This window comes from Peromyscus californicus, unplaced genomic scaffold, assembly GCF_007827085.1.
Source record: "Peromyscus californicus insignis strain IS unplaced genomic scaffold, ASM782708v3 Scaffold_11__1_contigs__length_118956290, whole genome shotgun sequence".
Taxonomy (NCBI): domain Eukaryota; kingdom Metazoa; phylum Chordata; class Mammalia; order Rodentia; family Cricetidae; genus Peromyscus; species Peromyscus californicus.
The window spans coordinates 62,223,122-62,245,895 of NW_026294402.1; the positions used below are offsets into that span (position 1 = coordinate 62,223,122).

The 22,774-nt window shown below is 44.5% G+C and overlaps 1 protein-coding gene across 5 annotated transcripts in view; it reads right to left on the reverse strand.

Moving 5' to 3' along the window:
- Tln2 (talin 2) overlaps positions 1–22,774 on the reverse strand; it is a 426,813-nt gene that overhangs the window by 148,578 nt on the left and 255,461 nt on the right. For all 5 annotated transcript variants that reach the window (XM_052713268.1, XM_052713262.1, XM_052713236.1 and 2 more), the window contains 5 exons: positions 12,901–12,964; positions 11,804–11,908; positions 7,701–7,856; positions 3,388–3,489; positions 2,297–2,373 (listed from right to left, as the gene is read on the reverse strand). In XM_052713268.1, coding sequence (XP_052569228.1) covers positions 2,297–2,373; positions 3,388–3,489; positions 7,701–7,856; positions 11,804–11,908; positions 12,901–12,964 — 504 coding nt within the window. The remainder of the gene's footprint in view (positions 1–2,296; positions 2,374–3,387; positions 3,490–7,700; positions 7,857–11,803; positions 11,909–12,900; positions 12,965–22,774) is intronic.

The window sequence follows — 22,774 nt, forward strand, 5'->3', positions numbered from 1 at the left end:
GTGGGGCAAATGCTTTCTACTGGATCCGACATGGTTGTTGCACTCCTGAGTCACAGCAGGCACGGCTACCTGCACCACAGCTGGACAAGAACGAGCCTGGCAGCATTCTAGCATGGAGTGGGTCCAACGAGGCCCCACCACTAGCTGAGGAGCCCCTGGGAGTTGATTTTTGCTCGGGAAAGGGGAGTCGTTTTTCTTGGGTGGCGTAGACAGTAGTAGGTTCTCCATGTTCCCCCACACCCATGCTTATGGAAGCCACCCTAATCAAACACAGTAGGTCTCTCAACAAAGACTAGAGGGTAGGAGGGAGATCTGCTGAGGAAAGAAGGGGTCAGAGGGAGCAGAAAGGTGGGGTAAGAAGGTAACGTGGGGTGAATCTGGTCAAAGTAAATAATATATCTGCTCACAATTGTAAAGAATAAACACCAAGCATCCTTTTAAATGAGCTCAGAATAGACGACACGGGGGAGATGAGGCCTGGAGGCTGCTATCCTGTACCTTAGCCAACAGCCATATGTGAAGACGGGGAAGAGCTAAGGCTCCGAGCACCTGGACCATTCGTCCTGCTCATCTTGACTTAAATCCATGATGATGCTCTAGTAGTAGAGGGCGTCCCAGACAGGCAGGGCCCTGGCACTCTGCATTCCCACACTTACAGGACTCTTCCTGGGGGACATACAAGTGCTGCAGATGCTGTTCAACAAACACCTCACTCTGGTGGGAAGCACTAAGTTAATACTTCCCACCTGGTGGATATCAGTCATTCCAAGGACTTAGGAGACCAGGCTATCATATCATACGATAGCCTTGAAATATGCCATGGCCAGTGTAGTTCCAACCTGTGTGCTTACAGGAAACAAATTTTGGGTGGAAACATCTGCTTTTCTCTTACATAGGAAACTGTGTTGGGATCAAATGAGACAGCATGCTGGACACACAGAATAAAAATGAATGAAAACGAGACAAAGATCTGTTTAACATGAGGGTGTCTGTGTGGATTCCTCAGCTAGTATCACTACTAGATATTTCTTATTTTTATTAAATTCATTTTCTCATTAATAAATGGAGCTAAGAGTTCTTAATCACATGATTTTTTAAAGAAGTGTGTGTGTATGTATGTGTGTGTGTGTGTGTGTGTGTGTGTGTGTGTGTATCTATGGGAGGGTATGTGCAGGTACCTGTAGAGGCCAAAAGAGGGAGTCAGATTCCCCTGGAGACGGAGTTCTGCATGGTTGTGAGCAGCCCAATGTGGGTGCTGGGAATCAAACTCTGGTCCTCTGTGAGAGGAGCAAGCATTCTTAAGAGCTGAGTTATTTTTCTAGCCTCAAGTTGTTGTGTTTTGACTGCATCCTGATGCTCCCAAAACTGCCAATAAAATTTGCTTTGAATCAGAGCTAGTAGCTAGCTGTCCAAAATTAATCATAGAGGTTTTGGAGGACTGAGGACAAATTTAGAGAGACACAGGAAGCAGTAGGGTGGAGTTAAGAGAGGTCTCGGGCCTTCTGAATGGAGGAACATGAAAGAGAGGAGGTCACTGGTCACTTCTCCACTGCTTCTCTGATCATTCAGGTTCTTATCCTGACGAGTTTTTATTGATGAAGAATGATCAGAAAATGCTACACCAAGTTTTGGATTTAACAACAATCTTTACAATAGCAAACCAACCAATGTTCCAATGTTTTGTGTGCATGATTTGTGATTCTGTCATCAAAACCAAATATAACAGTGGTACAAATGTTATTCCTGATTTATACATGGACTCTTGAAGGTAGAAAAAAAATCAAGGCAAAGAGCAGACCCCAGATTTGCTCTGAGCACGGTTCCTATGAGTATGTTTTTCTTTTTTAATTGTTTGTATTATTTTATATACATGAGTGTGCTGCCTATACGTGTATTAGTGTACTACTTGCATGCAGTGCCCATGGAAGCCGGGTGACGGGTTTTTAGCCTAGTCTCTTTGCTGCCTCACAGCCTGCGAGAGGGGCGTGGCTTGTCATTAGCAATCTGTGGACACTGGCCAGCCGCCGAGAGACCTCAGAACAGAATCCAACAGAAGTCAAGTTACAGATTTTGAGGGAAGAACCCAACCCATGAAATTTACACCAGAAACGCAGAACAGAACCCAGGAAAAACCGACTGCTTCTCAAGATGGAGGTGGACACTATGCCCTGCCACACAGGACAGCCATATGACACACACTTCTCATCTAGGGCCCATAACTGAAAAGCAAGGCTGGCCTATCCCATGACCACCTCACCGCAGGCAGAGGCGGATCCCTGATACCCTGGATACTTACTTTTTTGGGGACACTGACTCTTCCAACATGGTTGACTCCTCATCCCCTTCCAGTCCAAATCTATCTTTGCTTTGTTTCTGGAGGTAAAACAGACACAACAAGGGACATCAGCAAATCTTAGTGCAGGACCACTGAAGAGAGCTTTCGAAGGGACACAAACAAATACTCAGGTTTATGGCAAATTCTGCCTACTAGATAGTTAATGAGTGAAGAACAAGAGCGTGATGCCAATAAAGCGGAAACCCATGACTTGATATATAAATACAACAAGCCTTGTTTATCAAATGCTTACACAGAAAGCAGCCAGGCGCACGCGATACCATTCTATCAGAATGGGGTTGCTAGAATGGAGTATTGGGAAGCCTTAAAACGTCTGCTTGTTTACCAAACACATGGTGCTATTATGTTTGGTAAAAACAAAAGCTTGGGAAAACCACAATGAACACTTTTCTTTTCTACACAGTCAGGAAAGCAACAAAGCTATCTAGAGAGGGAGAGTGAGGAACTAGGACAGACAGTCCCAGCTAGCTCTAACCATCAACTTGACACAACTCGAGGAATCCCCTAGAACAGTGTGACCCGTGGGTCTGTCTGCAGGAGAATGCTGTGACTGTTAGTTGACTTAGGAGGGCCCAACCAACGTTGGGTGGTACCATTTCCTGCACTGTACATGGAAGCTGGCTGAGCGTGAGCCTACACCAACCATCCATCAAACAGCATCCCTCCATGGTTTCTGCTCTACTTCCTTGGCTGTGAGCTCCTGGTTGGAGGGTACGCTGTGTATACAGGAGGGCAAGCAGGCCTCATTTCAAGTTAATACTCACACTTCCCTCCAGGATAGACTGTGACATGGGAGTGGAAGACCCTTTTGGCTCTTAAGCTGCTTTTGGTCAGGGTGTTTCATCACAGCAACAGAAATCGAACGAGAACACAGACCACTGCTCCTTCTCCAGCAGTAACAGACACAAAAACTAGACATGCTCAGGGGATTCAAGGTCAGAGACCAAATACCCAAGCAATCTTAACGTTGATGACGCAACCTGTCAATCAAACGAGTCTTGATTTTCTTGGTTTTCGACAACACAGCATACCTTTTTGAGGATGATGTCAATGTATCCTGCAATCAGCTGGGATATTTGCTCTCCCTCTGTGGTTTGTACTGAATAGTAGCTTTCCTGGTACTCTCCAAAATCCTAGAAGGGCAGAATTAGAAGAAACTCAGCTTTATTAGATCTACCAGGTATCTTGAGGCCTCGGAGAACAGCCGCAAAGCTCTGTGACATGGCTCACTTTTCACTGCTCTCCACTCAAAGGAAAAACTGGGAAAAACTGAATTCTAAAAGCTTATTCAACAGTGAGTATTTGAAAAAAAAAAAAAAAAAAAAGCTGGGGCTTGCCCAGCCTCAGGACTTGAATTCAATCGCTAGGACCCACAAGGTGGAAGGAAAGAATTGACTTTGGGCAAGTTGTCTTCCTACCTCCACGTGCCCTACACACCTAAGGAAATGTCAAAATAGAAAGGAGAGGGCGCTCCGGGAACTTAAAGGTGGACAGGCAGGTCGGGAGCCCCAAGACTAAAGGAGATCTAGTGTGGTGAGCTCTTGGGGACTTTCTCTTACATCCCCAAGCAGAGAACTGGAGAGGCCTGCATACCTCAACCTGTGGTAGCCATTCTTGAAAAGCCTACTCTTTCCAGAGGAGCAGGAGAGTGAAGTCCACAAGAGAGCTAGATAGGAGATGCAGCCCAAGGTGGGGTGGGGGATGGCGGGCCCAGTTCACTAGCAGCTGAAGAGCAGTGGGCCCCAGACATGCCCAGCGGGTGAGACAGTCCACTTTATTTCTACAGTAAACACAGTGAATTTTTGTGTGGCCCCACGGTCCACTTAGTGTCCTAGGCCTAGTGGCTTCTGCTTCCTCCCATCAAGGTCACCAAGCAATAGTGAGCAATGCAGAAGTACCTTCTGCTCTTAGAGAGAACCATCATATCCTGAATGTATCAGAAAGATAAGGTGAGCCGGGCAGGGTGGCCCACACCAACTCTGAGGACTTGAGAGGCAGAGGCTATGAGTCTGGTCTACTAATGAGTTCCTGCCCACCCAAAGCCACACAGTGAGTACTTGTCTCCAAACAAACAAAGATAAGGTAAGGGCTAGAGAGATGCCTCCATGATTAAGAGCACTTGCTACTCTTGAAGAGCACCTGGTTTGGATTCCCAGCGTCCACATGGGAGTTCACAACCATCTGTAATTCCAGAGGATCTAGCGCCCTCTTCTGGCCACTGTGAGCATCATGCCCATAAATGGTGCAGAATCATATGCATGCAAATATATTATTAGGCTTTCTTTTGGGCCACTAACCAGCTCCCAAATCTTGACATGGAGAGTTATTAATTATGAACGCTCGGCTTTATCTTATTCTTGTCTCACTAACTCTTATAACTTAATTTAACCTGTTTCTCTTCATCTCTGTTTTGCCTCAGGGCTTTTTATCTTTCATTCTGTCTGTCCTACTCTGTGTCTGTCTGTCTGGCCCCCAGCATCTCCCTCTCTTTCTCCCTCATTCTTTTTCAAGCCTAGATTCCTCCTACTTATTCCCTCTGCCCACCAGCCCTGTCTATCCCTCTAGTGCCTAGCTACTGGGCATTCAGTTTTTTATTAGACCAATCAAGTGCCATAGGCAGGCAAGGTAAAACAGCAACACATCTTTACATAATTAAACAAATGCACCATAAACAAATGTAACACACCTTCACACAGTTAAAGTAATATTCTGCAACATAAACAAATGTAACACATCTTTACATAGTTACTATTCCACTAGAGACAAACATTCATGCACATAAAGTTAAAATAACATCTTAAAAGGGAAAAAACAAGGTGAAACAAAACAAAACCCCGAAATCCTTTTCAGCATGTTCTCCAACCATAATGGAATCCAGCTGCAAATCAATACTAGAAAGACAACAGGGAGGTCTCCAAACAACTGACCACGAGAAAACCAAAGCAGAAATCAATCACAGAGAGCCAGCAGGAAAGCACCAAACACCGGGGACATTAATAAAAGCCTAGGGGAGGAAGGAAGGAATTCCTTATGAGAAGCCTTTACCGAACTTTACACCTCAGTGAAAACATCAGGGTACACGCTCTCTTTTGGGTGAGGCCATTACATAGCTTGTTATAAGCATATCCTATTTTTTAAATAAAATTTTGCTCTTTAAGTACTTAGAACTACTTTGGAGAGACCAATAGTATTAAAAGAGATATAACAGAGATAACTGTCTCCAACTTACTTATTCTTGCCTTTCTTTTTTTAAAAAATATAAATCATCTTTATGGATACAATAGGAAAGCTTTCTACACTGGAGTCGTTGCTACTCACAGAGTGACTTAGATTTTTCAAGCAGTTAACAGCCTCAGTGGTACTGCACTTAACCAAGCTAACGATCACAGATGTTACAATCTAAAATGCCTTTCCCAAAAATACCACTCCAAAGTCTTAAAGCAATTTCTTCTAGTATTCCTAAATTTCATGCTTATATGTATACAAATTTTAAAATTTAGAAATCCTCCATGACTTCTCACAATGAAAGAAGAGGACGCAGCTGAGAACCAACACCCATGTTTTGGGGGTTGTGTAGGTCCATCCAGCTACAGCTAACTACAGAAGGTGCAGTTTCTTTTTCTTTTTTTTTTCCTTTTTTGTTTTTTGAGACAGGGTTTCTCTGTGTAGCTTTGCGCCTTTCCTGGATCTCACTCTGTAGACCAGGCTGGCCTCGAACTCACAGAGATCCGCCTGCCTCTGCCTCCCAAGTGCTGGGATTAAAGGCGTGTGCCACTACCGCCCGGTGAAGGTGAAGTTTCTAAGGGTTCCTTTCAACTTGTCTGGACCTATCAATCTATGATCAAATTATGTGACCATGATTGTTATTATTATTATTATTATTATTATTATTATTATTATTATTATTAACTTATTTTGCTTTAAACATTTTTTCAGGATTTATTTCCTTTCTTTTATGTGTGAGTTTTTTGCCTGCATGTATGTATGGGCACCATGTGAGTGCTCTGTGCCCATGGAGGTCAGAAGAGGGCATCAGATCTTCCAGTACTGTAGAGTTACACATGGTGTGAACTACCATGTGGGTGGTAGGAACAGAACCTGGGTCCTCTGCAAGTCCTCAGATATGTTTTAACTGACAACTTGACACCTGAGAACACAGCTTCAGTTGGGAAATTACCAAGACTGAACTGGCCTGTGAGCATGCCTCTGGGGAACTGTCTTGATTGTTAATTGACATAGGAAGACCCAGCTCATTGTGGGCAACACCATTCCCTAGACAGGGGTGGGGGGTGGGAGGTGGGGGATGAGGGGGGTAGTTCTTGAACAGTACAAGAGAGAAAAGGCTATGGAGAGCCAGTAAGCAAGGTTCTACGTATCTGTTCTCTCTCTGCTCTTGCCTCTGGATATCTTGCTTCAAGTTCCTGCCTTGACTTGCCTGCAACAATGGACTGAAGTTGCTTTTGGTCAAGGTTATTGATTGTATCACAGCAACAGAAACCAATCATTCCTTCTAAACTCCTTTAGACTCTTTAAAACAACGTCTACATGGAAATACAGATCCTAAAGACTTTAGTCTGTAGTTAACAACTTCCAGTACTTTTTCACTTTTCTTCTTGCTCAACTTGCTTGGCAACCTATTTGCATTTTCAAGATTCACATGTAAATGTGTCCCTAGATGGCTACATAGTTACATTCTGTTAAGAGCAATTTTTAAAGTTGAGAGGTGGAGTCATGGTCAGAAAGCCTACAACAGTCATTTACTTTCTATGAATGTTATACTGTTTTATCATCTCACCCAATGCTAGGAACTGTGAAGCAGTTACTACCATCCCATTTTAAGCTGGGGAAATCAGGGCTCAGAGAGAAGAGGTCATTTGAACAAGGTCACGGAGCTAGGAAGTGACGTAGAGTTTTAGCATTACCCCAGCTTTCTACTGTCTGTACAGCATCTACACACAGTCTGTATTCTTTTTGGCAGCCTGGCCTCTTCAGCACCACAGCACAATTCTGAGGAGGATTCACATGCGAGCCTTAGAGTTACAAGATTCCTTTCAGGATATATAAGAGATACCATCAGGAGCACACGGTTGAGAGTCCTCCTGGTGAGCATCACTTTGCAGCCAATGTACTCCAAGAGGACTTGGATACAACATGAGAAGAAGTGGTACACAGAGCATCCCAGTGCTGCTCAGCCGCTTACTTCTGTTCCAGTGCCCTCTATGCCCACAGACTGCCCCACCTTCTCCCTCTATGCTAGCCCTTGAAGACCAATCATACCCACAGGCTGCCCTCCAACACTGCCCAGGAGCCTATCGGTCCCCTCAGTGTCTCTTGCTGTTCGTACCAGGGTGAAGCTCTTGGGTGAAGCTGCCCAGCGCTTGACTGTGGTGAGCGGCCACTCCTGAAGCACTTCCTTGGTCTTCTCATCCACACGCATGACAGAATCCTTGGTGATGCCCAGGAGGCGGGGGACCAGCTTGTTCTTGCCTTTCATTTTCTCCTGAAATGAGGGAGGCCAAGGGTCATTAGCCTTTCTAGAACACACTGTATTTAGTGTGTTTTACCTGCAGTCTGTTTACAAACTGGGTATGGCTTTTTGAACAGCCAGGTAAATAACTGAGACAAAGGGATGGGGCAGGAGGACAGACACCAGGACACTGGGTAGATTCATAAAAGTGTGCTGCTGCTTCCTGGAAAACAGCACTATTCAGCCCAAGGGGTTGCTCCAAAACTGTGGTCAGGAAGAAGGGACTGAACTGGAGAGACTCCCAGAAAGGGACTGGGAGGTAAAATCCAGGTATCACCATTCCAGGAAGCCATCTGGGTGGGTGAAAAAAACGGTAACGTAGAATTCAAACCCTTAAAGTGAACCCAAAGAGCCCAATTAGGATCTTCTGATTCTAAAGAGGTATAGATCCTTCCCCTTTAAAAGACATCTCTGCAATCCATTTCCACGTCCAGCCCTTGCTTTGCCCAGCTACTGGGCTTGATTCCTTGTGGTGGTGTTTGCAGGGCATCGTTTAGCATGTGAAGGTTTGTCACTGTGTACATTCATTGTACATGCCGTGGTGCTGTGTAATTCTCATACAGGTATGTAAGGGACAATGAGCATCTCTCTCCCACTCCCATCCCCAACTGTGTTCCTTTGATAGAGGGCCCATGCTGGGCTGGAGTTCACGGAAATCACCCTGTCTCAGCCTCCTAAGTGCTGGGGTTACAGGTGAGTCTAAAAACGGCATTACTGATTAATTTAATAACTTATAAAAATGTAATGATATCTATTAAAATGATTGATTCTTACTTCACACTTATGTTACACCGTTTGATTTGTTAATGGTTTAGGAAGAACACAGGTGGGTATTTTTTGGGACTTCTGGGTAAGAAGTGTTGTTCCAGCAAAAACATTGAAATAAGGATAAAGGAAAAGAAAAAGAGCTTTAACACAACACACAGAGATGCGGTGGAGGGAGGGTGGATGCGAGAGGGAGGGGAAGGGGAAGAGGGAGGGAGGGAGGGAGAGAGAGAGAGAGAGAGAGAGAGAGAGAGAGCACAAACACACAGAATAGAAGGAAGTCTCATGGTAAGAAAGATTAGGAAATTTAGGCCTGGAGAATAAATACTTGCAGCACATATCAAAAACTTTATATACTGGCTGTGAAGCGTTCTTATAAATCAGCCTCTTCCCCCTCTAAAATACCACCTTCCAAAAAACGATAATGCAGACAGTATTTATAATAATAAAAATTTAGCAAATACAACTTCATTTATGTCGAACAGTTTTTTAAAAATTAACTCTCAGAATTGAAGAAGGTACGAAAGGAATCATAGTTAATGGAAGTCAAAAACGGTGGAGCCTGAGGCTGCAGAGATGCTCACAGCAAAGAGCGCACACTATGCTTGCAGAAGTTTGCCTCTCGGAACCCAGCTCACGTGGCTCACCACCACCGGTGACTTCAGCTCCAGGGAATCTGATGGCTCTGGTTTCCACGGGCACTACGTTTACACCTGTATGCATGTATGTATGTGCACACATGCACACACACACACACACACACCCCTTAAAAAACTGGCAACCCTTTATAGAAGAGAATATGTCAATACCTACCCATCTAGAGGCTTAAAATTGTTTCCACTTTGACACAGCCTGCTTCTAGGAACACTTTGTTTTAAAATTTTTAAGTGTATGTAATAATTTTGTCACAAGAAGCACAAATGGAGTTTGTCCTAGTGAAAGACTAGAAAGAACTCCAGTTTCTAATAGCAGAAAACTTCATATAAATAAATTATAGCAATCCAAGGAACATACTACAATGCTTAAAAACCATTTTGTGGGTCTAGAGAGAGATCTCCGTGGCTAACAGCATTGGCTGCTCTTACAAAGGAAGAGAGTTTGGTTCTCAGCACCCACATGACAGCTAAACCATAGCTTCGGTTCCAAGGAATCTGACATCCTCACCTGACCTCAGAAGGCACTGCATGCACATGACACACACACACACACACACACACACACACACACACACACACACACACAAATAAAAAAAACTGTAGGAAAACAACAGATTTTTATGGAAGTAAATTATTTATGTAAAATAAAAACGACAGGATACATGATCCTATAACAACAATATAAAATTTATGTATAGTAGAGAGCATCAGAGTAGTCTTGATCACACACACTTGATATAGACAGGGATGACGTGAAACTCCAGATCTTCCTTCCTTTCCCAGGTGTTGGGATTACAGCCACCATACCTGGCTCATAAAACAAAAATTTAAGAGGTCTCTGTATGCTACATGAAAAGATGCTGGTAATGAGTGTCTCCTGTGATCTGTAATATTTTCCTTATTGCTAAAATTTCATTTACTATAGCTAAACTTTTAGTATTCTCAGGAACAAAACCTTTTCAGTAGTATGTGCTAAAATACATACGTCTATACAATACAGGTGTCATCAGTAAAGTAGGTGTGTATATTCACATTCATATAGAATGCATGTTTGGGGCATGTGTACCCACACCTGACAAACCTGTGATTGCACTTAAAACAGACTTGATACTCACTAAAACATGTGCCATCCACAGACCTCAGACTCCACAAGATTACTGCCATCATATTTTCCCTTTGTAAATGAAGAGACTATTTGTGTGATGGTTTGCAAGAAAATGGTCCCCAAAGGGAGTGGCACTATTAGGAGGTGTGGCCTTGTTGGAGTAGGCGTGGTCTTGTTGGAGGAAGTGTGTCACTGTGGGGGCGGGCTTTGAGGTCTCTTTTTCAGGCTTCACTCAGTGCGACAGTCAGTCCACTTCCTGCTGCCTTCTGGTCAAAGATGTAGCCAGCTCCATGTCTGCCTGCATGCCACCCTGCTCCCAGTTGTGATGATAATGGACTGAACCCCTGAAACTGAAAGCCACCCCCTCAATGAAATGATTTCTTTGTAAGAGTTCCCGTGGTCATGGTGTTTTCACAGCAATAAAAACCCTAACTAAGACACTTTGCTTAAGGAAGATGGGGGCAAATGGAAAAGCCACAATGGGAACAAATATCTAAGCTCAAAAACATCTTTGGGCTGTGTGTAGTGGTTCACGCCTTTAAACCCAGCACTTGCGAGGCAGAGGCAGGCAAATCTCCAGGTTTGAGGCCACGCTGGTCTACAGAGTGAGTTCCAGGACAGCCAGGGCTACACAGAGAAACCCTGTCTTGAAAAAAACCCAAACCAAACCAGACAACAAACAACAACAAAAACCATCTTTAGCACCAGGAGTGGTGGCTTAGTAGTCAGGAGACAGACCGTCCTCTTCAAATTCCAGTTCAGCCAGGGCTGCATAATGAGACTTTGTCTCAAGATAGATAGGTAGGTTGGTAGGTAGATAGATAGGCAGGCAAGCAGGCAGACACAGACAGACAGACAGACAGACACAGTTTCCTCACAAGAAGAGGCCACATTGTGGTCAGAACATGTGTAGCAAATGGGAGAGAACAAAGCACTCTATGACCCTCAAGCCTGTGGTGACGTATTGTGAGCCCTTCAAAGATTGAGGAGCGTTCAGTTCTTTTTAACAAAGGGTCAGTTTCAGGATGGGGACAAATTAAGGATGACATATATGACATGGATTTAATTTGGTTGTCAGTGGTCAACCATGATCACTTATTGTAGAGGACTCTAGGGCTTTGGGTCAGTTGACCTCCGGGAACTTCAGAACAGCAGCAGCAAGACTGCTCCTCTGGGACATAAGCAAGGCTCGGCTGCCTGGAGGCTCACCGGAGCAGCTGGGCTCACTCACTAGCCGGTGCTCATGTACAGTTAGATTTGGGTTATGATTGGCCAGATGCTGCATCCGTCTGTGCTAGGGTACTAACCAAGTTTAACTGATTTACTGAAAGGGACTAGAAAGCCCCAAGTAAACAGGCCCCCCCCCCCCCCCCCGGACTCCCACGGCCACTCACCTTCACCAGGAAAAAGGACACTCCATATGTCCGGAGGGACCGGGCGAGTTTGACATACTTGACCTTGGCTTCTATTTCACTCATCTCTCCACAGTTTTTATGTTCCTGCAAAAGCAACAGTGGGGGTGAGGATCTGTTACTGTAGCCTGCCATGAGCTGGACTCAGTGAGAGGAGGTCCCCACCGGGGAGGTGCACAGGGACCAGGAGCGAGTGGCATTTCTGCATCGGATCTCTCTTGCTCCTTCATGACACAGGTGTCAGCTAAGGAATAGAGCCTGTGGGAAGTTTAAGTGCAGGGCTTCCCAAGCAGGTTACAGCAGAGTGCAAGGATCCATGTCCATATCCAGCATGACATGTGTAGCTGCCACAAGTACAGTTGGATCCTCAAAGGACCCAATATCCCAAAGGGCCCAGAGTTCATATTTTAAGTGACAGCAAGAAAGATGTCCCTCTCGGAACAGGTAGGTGTCCTCCTAACATCGACTCAGAATATATCTTTTCCATGGAGCAAGACATAGACATGTCTGAACATTATTTGTATTTGGAAACAACATTGAATCAAAATGTTCTATATACACACAATTTGTATTTTAGTTTCTATTTCCATTTCAAAATCAAAGAAGATTGAGAACTTGGATTCACTAGAGTGTTTCAAGGTCACGTGGACAGTTGGGCTTTTCTTGTTGTCTGTCTAGGATGGACAAGTCACTGACTTTAAAAATAATCCAAGCTTTTCGAAAGGCCCGAGCTCCCCAATTCTAGCTTCAAAAACCAAATCTCAGGACAAAGGGGCTCTTTGTGTCTTTCCCAGCGCAGCTTAATGGCCCATCACCTTGTTTCAATGTTACCAGAATAATGTCTTTGAAATTAAATGTATGCACGTTTTTCTCAGAAGAGCTAAGTAACCTTTAGCAAGAAAGTATGAATTAAGATAATAAATCTGTCCAAAGAAGAGCTGTCAGCATCTCTCCTCTTGACTCACTGATCATTCATTATGTAAGAATACCTGCCCAGGACACTAAACGGCCATGTGTGGGGTGAGATGAATGAGGACGAAGGGTGAGGGGAAGAGCGCATTTCTGTACAGTTCCCATACCTGAAATATCCGCTTCTCAGCCCCTCTCTGCTTGATGTATTCTTTCGGTAGGAATTCCTTTAGACTGGGAAAGAGAGGGGGAGGGGAGAGACAGCATTTATCACACTCTGTGGGGAGAAGCAGAGACTGTTGCTAAAACTCTTCAGTTACGTCACCAAGACTCCTAGCATTTCAGGGCACAATATGAGGGGGGCAGCATCCCAGGATGCACTTAAAAAAGACCAAAGAACTGATGTATTCGAAGGAGGCAGGTCCGGCACACACCGCCAAGAGAAAGGACAAATGCCTCCAACACACAGCGACCGCGGGTGTCCCTTCTCAAGACAGGGAGGAGAGCCTTTTTACCGTCAAATCTATGTTTTAAGAAATCATGGGAGACTAAGTCTAATACTCATGAAAACTGTTTTCCCTGGGAAGAAGGAGGAAAACAAGTATGGACCAGACGAAACCAGATTACTCAACATATCTTGTGTTAGGGTTTTTCATTGTGGAACACACAAAATTGCCAAGAAATAGCTAAAAATCTAAAGCACACTTGGCACATATTTAAAAAAAGATGTTGATACTATTGCTACAAAAAAAAAAATGACGCCAAGTAATTTTGGAAAACAGTTCTTTGACCGTATATCCCTAGTGAGATAAACCTTAAGACAAAATGAACAAGAACAACAACAAAATGAACTGAAATGTTGTTGACTGTAATATTTAATTTTATTATTTATTAGCATTTACTATGTCACGATGATTGCGTGTGCATGTTCATTATGTGTGTATGGGCACACGTGTCCCATCACATGTGTGGAGGTGTGTGTTCTCTTCCACTCTTACATGGGTTAGGAAGAGACTTTCTGACCAAAGCCCTAGGAGCAAAGGATCCCACCGTGACTGAGTCACCCAAGGTCACAGCGCCAGCTCTCATTCACTCATCTGTGGGTTCCAGAGACACTGACTTGAGCCGTGCACACCTGACATCTGCAAGTTACCCTTCAATCTCATGGCACCCTATGAGATCAGAACTTCAAAGCCTGCAGAGAGTGGGGAAGGGAAGGGAACGACCCAACCACACAGTAAGGGTGCCACAGTGGCCGGTGATTTCTTTTTTAAAATGCGCAGGCACTGCTAGAATCAGAGAAGAGTGATTTGGAAGAAAACCAGAGCTGGTCTTAAACCCATATGTTCACTGAAACTTCAATCCACTAAAATCCTTTTATGGATAACTTGCAATATTCTTTAATTGTTTATATTTAAAGGTATATAATATTTTGATAGACACAGACATATTGAGAGGATTACCAGAGTCAAGCAAATTAGTGTATCAATCACCTTCCAATGTTAGTGTATGTCAGAGATAAAGTACCTACAATCTTTCTTAGCAAACTTCCAGTGGACAATATTAACTAGGGTCCTCGTGAGGGCCATTTGTTCTTTAGCAAATCATTTGTCCACTGACCTGAAACTGCTATTTGACTTCCACCATCCCTCCATCTTCCCCACACCCACCCTGGAATCCATCTTCCTGCTGTCCCTATCTGCTTTCTCGATCTCCCCCTGCTCCTCCCCCTCCCCACTATACCCTCTCCCCCTCCCCCATCTGAGGAACAAACCCAGGCCTTGCATGTGATAAGCAGGTGTTCTGCCAACGAGTTACATTTCCCTCCTCCAAACACAGCACTTCAATTTCTCTGTCTTGCTTATTTCATTTCCTTGTCTTTAGATTCATCCATGTTATCAAACAGGCAGGGTCGCCTTAAAGGCTGATTACTATTCTGTTGTACATCTACTAAAACCCCATTTCCTTATGTAAAATTGAAGCTGCCTGAACTAGTTATTCCAACAGCAGAGTCCCAAAATTGTCTCCTGGTGTGACAACACACAGAGAAGCCTCAGGGAAGCTGCTACTGCTGGGGAAAATGTCAACTGTCCCCATACATCCTAGAATTGCAACCAGAGGGGCCACAGCCACCTCCAGACTGATCTTATCACCTGAAGATCAAAGAGGAGTGTCATACCTTACATCAACTGACAAGAATGTGCCCAGCTCATGAGGAGTGAGGGTTAAAAGGGAACACACGGCGATCTGAAGTGTCCGCCAAGCAGGAACACAGCAGCGCCACCAAAAGGACACCAGAAAGCTTCACTTCAGTGAAACTTGGTGACAGTGAGTCACCAAATAATAACAACAGCATCTCTAGTTGGTATCCTAGATGCTCCTCTGAGTGTGGTCCGCGCCATCAGCACCAGCTAGGAACCTGCGACAAACGTCAACTTTCAGCCTCCCTGGGACCTGCCAAGAGGCTCAATGGAGATCTCAGTGGCATATGTCAGCAAGCCCTGGTTCTGAGGGAGGCAGAAAAACCCCAAGCAGTGGTTGGGCAGCTCAAGTTACAAACCAGAAGCACTTGGACTTGACCTTAGATTCCAAGATCAAAATGTCTGTGTGACTGAGCGTCCTGGGTAAGCTCTGGTGGCTTTGCGGCAAGACCACAGTCCTAGGTGAGGTGGGAATGCCTGGAGTGGTCACAAAAAGTGGCCATCTTAAGATGAGGGTGGGCCCATCTGTAACACCATAGCCTGAGACATTTATAAAGAGCAGAAGATTGTGCCTCCTAGTTCTGCAGCCTAGGGCATGTGACATCAAGCTAATTCTATGTTCAGTCATCTGGAGAGGGCTGCACCCTCCAGAGTGGAGGGACACCGAGTCCTCACCCAGGTGATGAATATAATAGCTGAATACTTCATCTTTATAAGGACCCTGACTGTATCCCGAGGTCCCATCTACACGGTCTTAATGGCCTCATGGCATCCTAAAGACCCCTCTTGTGAAGTCTAGCACATGGGCAATCCCTGAAGTGTGGAAGGGACCCGTTAATCATAGCAGCCCGGAAGAAGCGCAGGTGCTGGGTCTGGAGATTTATGTAATCCTCACAGTGGTTCTGTGATCCCAAACTAGTCCAAACACCCTTTAATGCCAGCCCAGGCCACTGCCCTGGAACTCAGAGCCAGCTTGGAGATGAATTAATCCAGATCTTGCTGGTTTGCTGTGTTCTTGAATTTGAAAGTCACGAGGCAGGTAAGCAGGGCCCTTAGGAGGCTGGACAAGGAAAAGACACGGAAGGTGTCACAGGTCCTCATTTACCCACCCTGGCAGGAGCCCTGGGCCATGAGATCCACAGAAAGGTATAAGCAACAAGGAAACACTCATGCATACAATTGTCTCTTATTACATTTTACTTTTAATGCAGTGGGACAGAGACACAGGGGGCAAGACACAGCTAAAGAAAAGCCCAGGTTGAAAGGCCTCTTTCATGATTAGTTTGAAAACACAGGCTCTAGCCAAAGATTCCACAAAAGCATACCAGCTTGGAAGGGGGAAATAATGTTTGAACTGGCGCCAGCTTAAAAACTGATTTGGGGCCTCCTACTGTGCCCAAAGCTTTGCTTGTTGACAGTAGAATTATCTAGAGTTTGTGGGGGAAATTTTCCAAGTCCACTCTGAATTCTTTCAGAACCCAGATTCATGTCTGGGACTGCTTTGTTCTCTTAGTAAATACTTGGCTGGAACAGCCACACAGGGACAGAGGCACCAGGAACCATGAGTCAGAGCCTTCTTACCTGTCCCCGGCCTCCCACCCTCCACCAATGGACACTGTCTTCACACAGATGCACAGAACCTTTTTGCCTGGTGTGAACACCTGGTAATTTCACCACCTGCTCTATCTCTACCCTTTGTGTGTAGGCCAGGCTCCCGTCTCAAAGCCAGACAACTGCAACTCCAAACATGATGCTAACTGGGAAATAATTCATATCATACACAAGTTCATTCTCCATAATGTATATGTCTGTGTGGTGGTTTGAATAGGTACAGCCCCCATAGACTCAGATTTGAATGCTTTGCCCATAGGGAGTAGCACTTTAGGAGGTGTGGCCTTATGGAGTAGGTGTGGCCTTGTTGGAGGAATTGTATCACTTTGGAGGCAGGCTTTGAGATCTTACAAGCTCAAATATGGCCACTGGAACACAGACTCCTGCTGCTGCCTGACGATCAAGATGTAGGACTCTCAGCTCCTTCTCCAGCACCATGTCTGCCTGCACGCTGCCATCTCCCACCATAATGATAATGGACTAAACTTCTGAAACTGTAAGCCAGCTCCAATTAAATGTTTTCCTTTATAAGAGTTGCCATAGTCATGGTGTCTCTTCACAGCAATAGAAACCGTAACTAAGACAGCCTGCCATGAAGAAGCCCATGTTAACGGTACTACATTTGATTTATTGTGTGTTTGTGTATGTGATGAGTAGCACATGCACAGGTGTGTCCTAGTCCCTTGATAACAAGTCTCTAAAGAAACCTGGAGCTAGACTGGCAGCCTGCAGGCCCTGAGTATCCTCCTGTCTCAGGTGGCCACATGATTGCTGGGGATTTGAACTCAGGTCCTTGTACAGCAAGCATCCTTACCCACTGAGCAATCTCTTCTTTTTAAGAAAGGGTCTCATGTAGCCCAAGCTAGCCTTGAGCTCACTAGGTAGTCAAGGATGACTTTGAGCTTCCAATCTTCCTGCCTCAGCTTTCTGAGTCCTGAGTTTACAGTCCTGTGCCATTAAACCTGAGTCCTTCTTCATCTCTGATAGTAGCTACTTTCTTGGAGTCAGTTCTCACAAATATTTTAACATACTCTTATGCCTCCCTGTATCTACGAATAATAATATATCCGGCTTTTCTTTGTGGGTGTATTTTTAAATATGAAGAAGCATATTCTGGGATGTCTTGTTTCCTCCGAGAAGTCACTGATGTTTTCATACATTCTGAAATGTGATACCTAGTGCCTTTTCTATTTTCGAGATTACTTGGGGCTGGAGAGATGGCTCGGCAGCTAAGGCACTTTCTGTTTTTGCAGAGGACTGGGGTTCATCTCCCAGCCCCTGAATGGCAGCTCACAATCATAATGTAACTCCAGTTCCAGGGGATCTAATGCCCTCCCTATTCTGACCTCCTCAGGTACCATGCATGTTTGGGGTATATGTATATACAAACAAGCAAAACATCCACGCACATAAAATAAGAACAAATATACTGTGAAAAAACATTTGCTTGTGGTCTCAAACTTATTATGTAACAGAGAATGTCCTTAAGTCCTGATCCCCCTGCCTCCACCTCTAAGGGTCTGGGATTTGAGGTGTCCATGAGGAGTCTGTGTATGCTAGACAAGCACTACCAACTGAGCTAAATCCCCAGGTCTCTCTATTTTTATAATTCTGCCATCCTGGGGACTGAACCCACCAGGCTCTTACACATAAGCACCCCCTCAATAATTTGATTATGAACAACTTCAAACACATTAAGATGCTGAAAGATTCACGTAGTGAACACTTTACACTCATCTCCCAGTGTGACTGTTATTCAAGTCACACCTATAACAGATGGCCTAATGTCTCGAGTTTATCAGTAACTCCCATCTTCACCAACACAAAAGGCCAATGGGAGGCTTTTACTCAACACTCCTTAACATTTTCCATGGGCTTTTAAGGGTCATGGAGGGAGTTGTGATGACGATGTTTTGCATTGCTGCTGATTTAGGAGTTATTTCTTCTTTAACCGGCTATGTGTTGTGTCAATCCCCCTCAGCAGTATCAGCTTCTGCACCAGATTCTCCCCACCTTTCTAGAGACACGTTGTACTCAGTATTTACACAGAATATCCCGCAACTAATACAACAGAGACAGCTCTGTGGTTCAGAGCACTTACTGCTCTATCCTGAGGTCTGGAGTTCAGATCCCAGCACTTATATCAGGAGGCTCACGAGATCCTGGGACCCCCAACTCCAGGAGAAGGACATCTTCTGGCCTCTGCTCCCACCCACACATGAGCACAAAAGAATGCACAGACATATAAATAGTAAAAATAAGATTTAAAGAGCAAAGTGGATTCAAGAAGTCATCGAAGAATTAGTATGTAGTGTCTTTTTGTCTTCCATACACTGGTGCGGCCACATATAGATGCCAGTCTTCTGTGAATTAAAGAACAATGCTGGTGTTTTGTTTCTAAAGCTTTGTTTACCAAATAGTCAGCCATGAAAAACATACATACATAATAACATTATATGGATTTAGCAGGTTATGTTGAGAAACACACACACATGTGCAGTAACAATTAGTGAGAAAAAGAGGCTATGAATGTAAAAGTGAACAAGGAGGGGTATATGGGAAGGTTTGGAGGGAGGAAAGGGGAGGTGGAAATGTAACTATGTTACAATCTCAAAAAAATTAAAAACTTTTTTAAAAGGATTGATTTATTTGTACTTTGTATGTATGAATGTGTGTGTGTGTGTGTGTGTGTGTGTGTGTGTGTGTGTGTGTGTGTGTGTGTATACCATGTGTATGTAGTGCCGGTGGGAACTGGAGTTACAGGTGGTTGTTAGCTGCCATGAGGTTGCTGGGAACTGAACTCATGGCCCTCTGCCAGGGCAGCCACGGTGCTCTGGACTGCTGGCTGCTTTCTCCAGCCCCGTGGCATGCTGTCTATGACCACTGTCTAAACCCAGGGAAGCAGAAGCAAGCTCACGATCCTTAGATGTTGTGTGCTACTTTCCTCAGGCTCTGATGTAATGTCCCTTCCTGGGGTTCTCTGCAGGTGACGTAGGAAATCTACCGTGTAGGTAAAGCTTATGAAAGCAAATGGAGAGACCCAGGTTTCCTCTGGCTTGCAGCTCTTGGCGGTTCTGGGTCTGGTTCTGTCTGTCTCTCTCTGGCACTTACACCCCCTCCTCCCATCTACCGAGTTGATGGCACATCAAGGAATCTGTATAGACGTGAAAACATGAAGATCTTTTTGTCTCTGATTTTTACTTTTTTTTTTAATTTAAAAATGTGTGTGTGTGTGTGTGTGTGTGTGTGTGTGTGTGTGTGTGCGCGCGTGTGCCTGTGTGTTATGTAATTCTGACGATTTTATTCAGGTTGTCAGGCTTCTGTGGAACGTGTCTTCACTCAGTGTCTTCTAGTCAGTCCATTTTCTTCCTTCCTTCTCCCTCCCTCCTCCCTCCCTTCTTGAGACAGGGTTTTGCTATTTAATATAGGCCTGCCTAAAACTTGGGAAGTGGTCCAGGCTGGCCTCCAACTTGAAAGGGATCATCCTGAGCGTTGGGATTCCAGGCATGCACAACCATACCTGGTACTGATTCTGTTATTCTAAATGAATATCTTCACTTATGTGGTACTGAGTCTGGAAATCACTGAAAAGCTTGCAGAAGAGTCAGAAGACATTTTTACAAAAATGTCCTGAGTGTGCTAATATTGAACACAAGTGCTAGACAAAAACTTTTTAAAATTATAATAAATGCACTCCTTAGGCACACTCCTTCACATCTCGTCACCAATAACATGGCTGAAATTCCCAGTGGCTCTGTTCATCCTAGCCCTCGTACAAGTCCAACCTTCCACTGTTAAGTCTGCAAACTCTTAATTGTTTAGGTGAAAAGCAGGAAGACTACATGAAAAAAGAAAGAAAGAAAGAAAGAAAGAAAGAAAGAAAGAAAGAAAGAAAGAAAGAAAGAAAGAAAGAAAGGAGAGAGAGAGAAAGAAAGAATGGGAGAAAGAGAGAGAAAGAAAGAAAGAAAGAGAGAAAGAGAGAGAGAGAAAGAGAGAAAGAAAGAGAGAAAAAGGAAGAGAGAAAAAGAAAGAAAGAAAAAAGTGATCAAGTGTCCTAATGCAGGTCCAGCCAGTCACCAGGGATAGCCTAAGCAAAACCAGCATCCAACACTCACTCTACAAATCAGAAGTGTGGCCTAGCAGGTCTGTTTTAATTAAGAGGGGGCTCACCTCCTCAGCAATCTTCACCAATACAGTAGGAGCAACAACATGCACAATTAAGTATCTACAATAAATGAAAAAGCTTCATTACCTAGATTAGATCTGGCCTAATTAAAAAGTAAATCAAATGCAAGAGGAGAAATAATTGCTACCAGGCATAACGAGTTTGTTTTAATTTAGAATCTGAGCAAGGGGACACAAACTATTGAGAGGCACAAGCTTCATCTAAGGAAAGTCCGAAGCAATACAACCATCTAACACTGGCTGTCAGATGGTCAGATGGCCAAGACATTTTGGTGGGTGTGAGTATACAACTTAAAACAGGACCAGACTGCGGTGACATTTGTCAGACCAATGCCAGCCTAACTGCTGTACAAGTGGCCATCAGCAAAGGAAAGGAACATCTATCATAATCTGGGTGGCATAACACACAACATCAAGGCTTTGAAAGGTGTTTGTGTGTGTGTGTGTGTGTGTGTGTGTGTGTGTGTGTGTGTGTTTATGATCCGTGTGTGTGTGTTTATGATCCGAGTGGCATAACACACAACATCAAGGATTTGAAAGGTGTGTGTGTGTGTGTTTATGGTCTTGGGTGTTAGCGTATGCATGTGAGAGCATCTCCCTCTATCTCTCTCCAGCTTATTGTTTGAGACAGGGTCTCTCACACATTCACTCACTGATTCACATGGACAGGCTGGCCTGTGAGCTCCGGTGATCTACCTGTCTCCACATTCCTGTTCTAGGCCTAGAGGGGCGTGCCAGCAAGCACGGTGGGGTTTTTATTGGTTTGTTTGTTTCTTGTATTCTAATGTAGGTGCTGGGGATCAAACTTAGGTCTTCATGACTGTGTGGCAAGCACTTTAATCACTGAGCCGTCTCCCCAGGCCAGTTTGAAGAAAATTCTTGAAGTGACTGCATGTATCTCTCTAACTTCTTTTCAAATACAGTCTGGACTTTTCCATTTGGTTTTTTTTTTTTTTTTTTTGGTTTTTCGAGACAGGGTTTCTCTGTGTAGCTTTGCGCCTTTCCTGGAACTCACTTGGTAGCCCAAGCTGGCCTTGAACTCACAGAGATCCACCTGGCTCTGCCATCCGAGTGCTGGGATTAAAGGCGTGCGCCACCACCTCCCGGCTTGGACTTTTCCATTTGTAACGGGACCCTGAGAATTAGCTGCCCAGCACAGAGAAAGGGCCCATGTAAGGTGACCAGGATGGAGAGCATCAGGCTCTCTTAGGCTTCTGGTTATATTTCTTTCCCACCAGGCCCACAGAACCATGGTTGTAGCTATGAAAACCTAAAACAAGGGAAGTATTTTACTTACAGTGTCTCATTAATCTGCCCTACACTTTCTCCTATTCCATTTTCAGTCACTGTAGAACCAGAGGTAAGTTGAGAGACTGACGGAGTGTGAGGTTTGAATTTGTGAATGTGACATCCATGAAAAGAACACAAGCATGTAGTGTCACAGAACAGAAAGGCATATTTCCCCAGGGTTCCCGCAGAAGGAAGCCAGTTCAGCCGTGGAGAAATGGACCCAAAGGAGCACTTGGCCATATAACTCATCTGGGAAACACTGACTGTTGTAAGAGGAACTGTTCAAGGCCACCTCAGACTCAAGGTCGCTGAATGTATGTTATAGCATAAAGCTTCACATTGCAAAAGCTCCTGGGATTCATTAACTCAACCTAGTGTTATGGTGTCTTTTCTGTAACAATTCAGTTTGGACCACATAGCAAGGTGTGCTATCTGACTTTGCCTGAGCCCAAGAGAAAAACTGCGTTTTCTTTTTTGTCAAGGGCATAGGCTGCTTCCAACCTTCTACCAAAGAGAATGTGAAGGGCCAAAATGCTTGCCTTACCCTCTCCTCTCAAGCCACCCCCAGCACTATAGATGACCCACTGAAGATATCTTGAGATGGCTGAGTCCTCCTCTGGCAGAATTCACATAAGCTCCCCACCTCACCTCCCTACAGTTATAATTCTAGGTGCCCGTGGGACACTGATGAGGCTGGGAGATTATTTTTATCCTCTCCAAATACTTCATACTAATGGAATTAGGGAGGGGAAGGGGA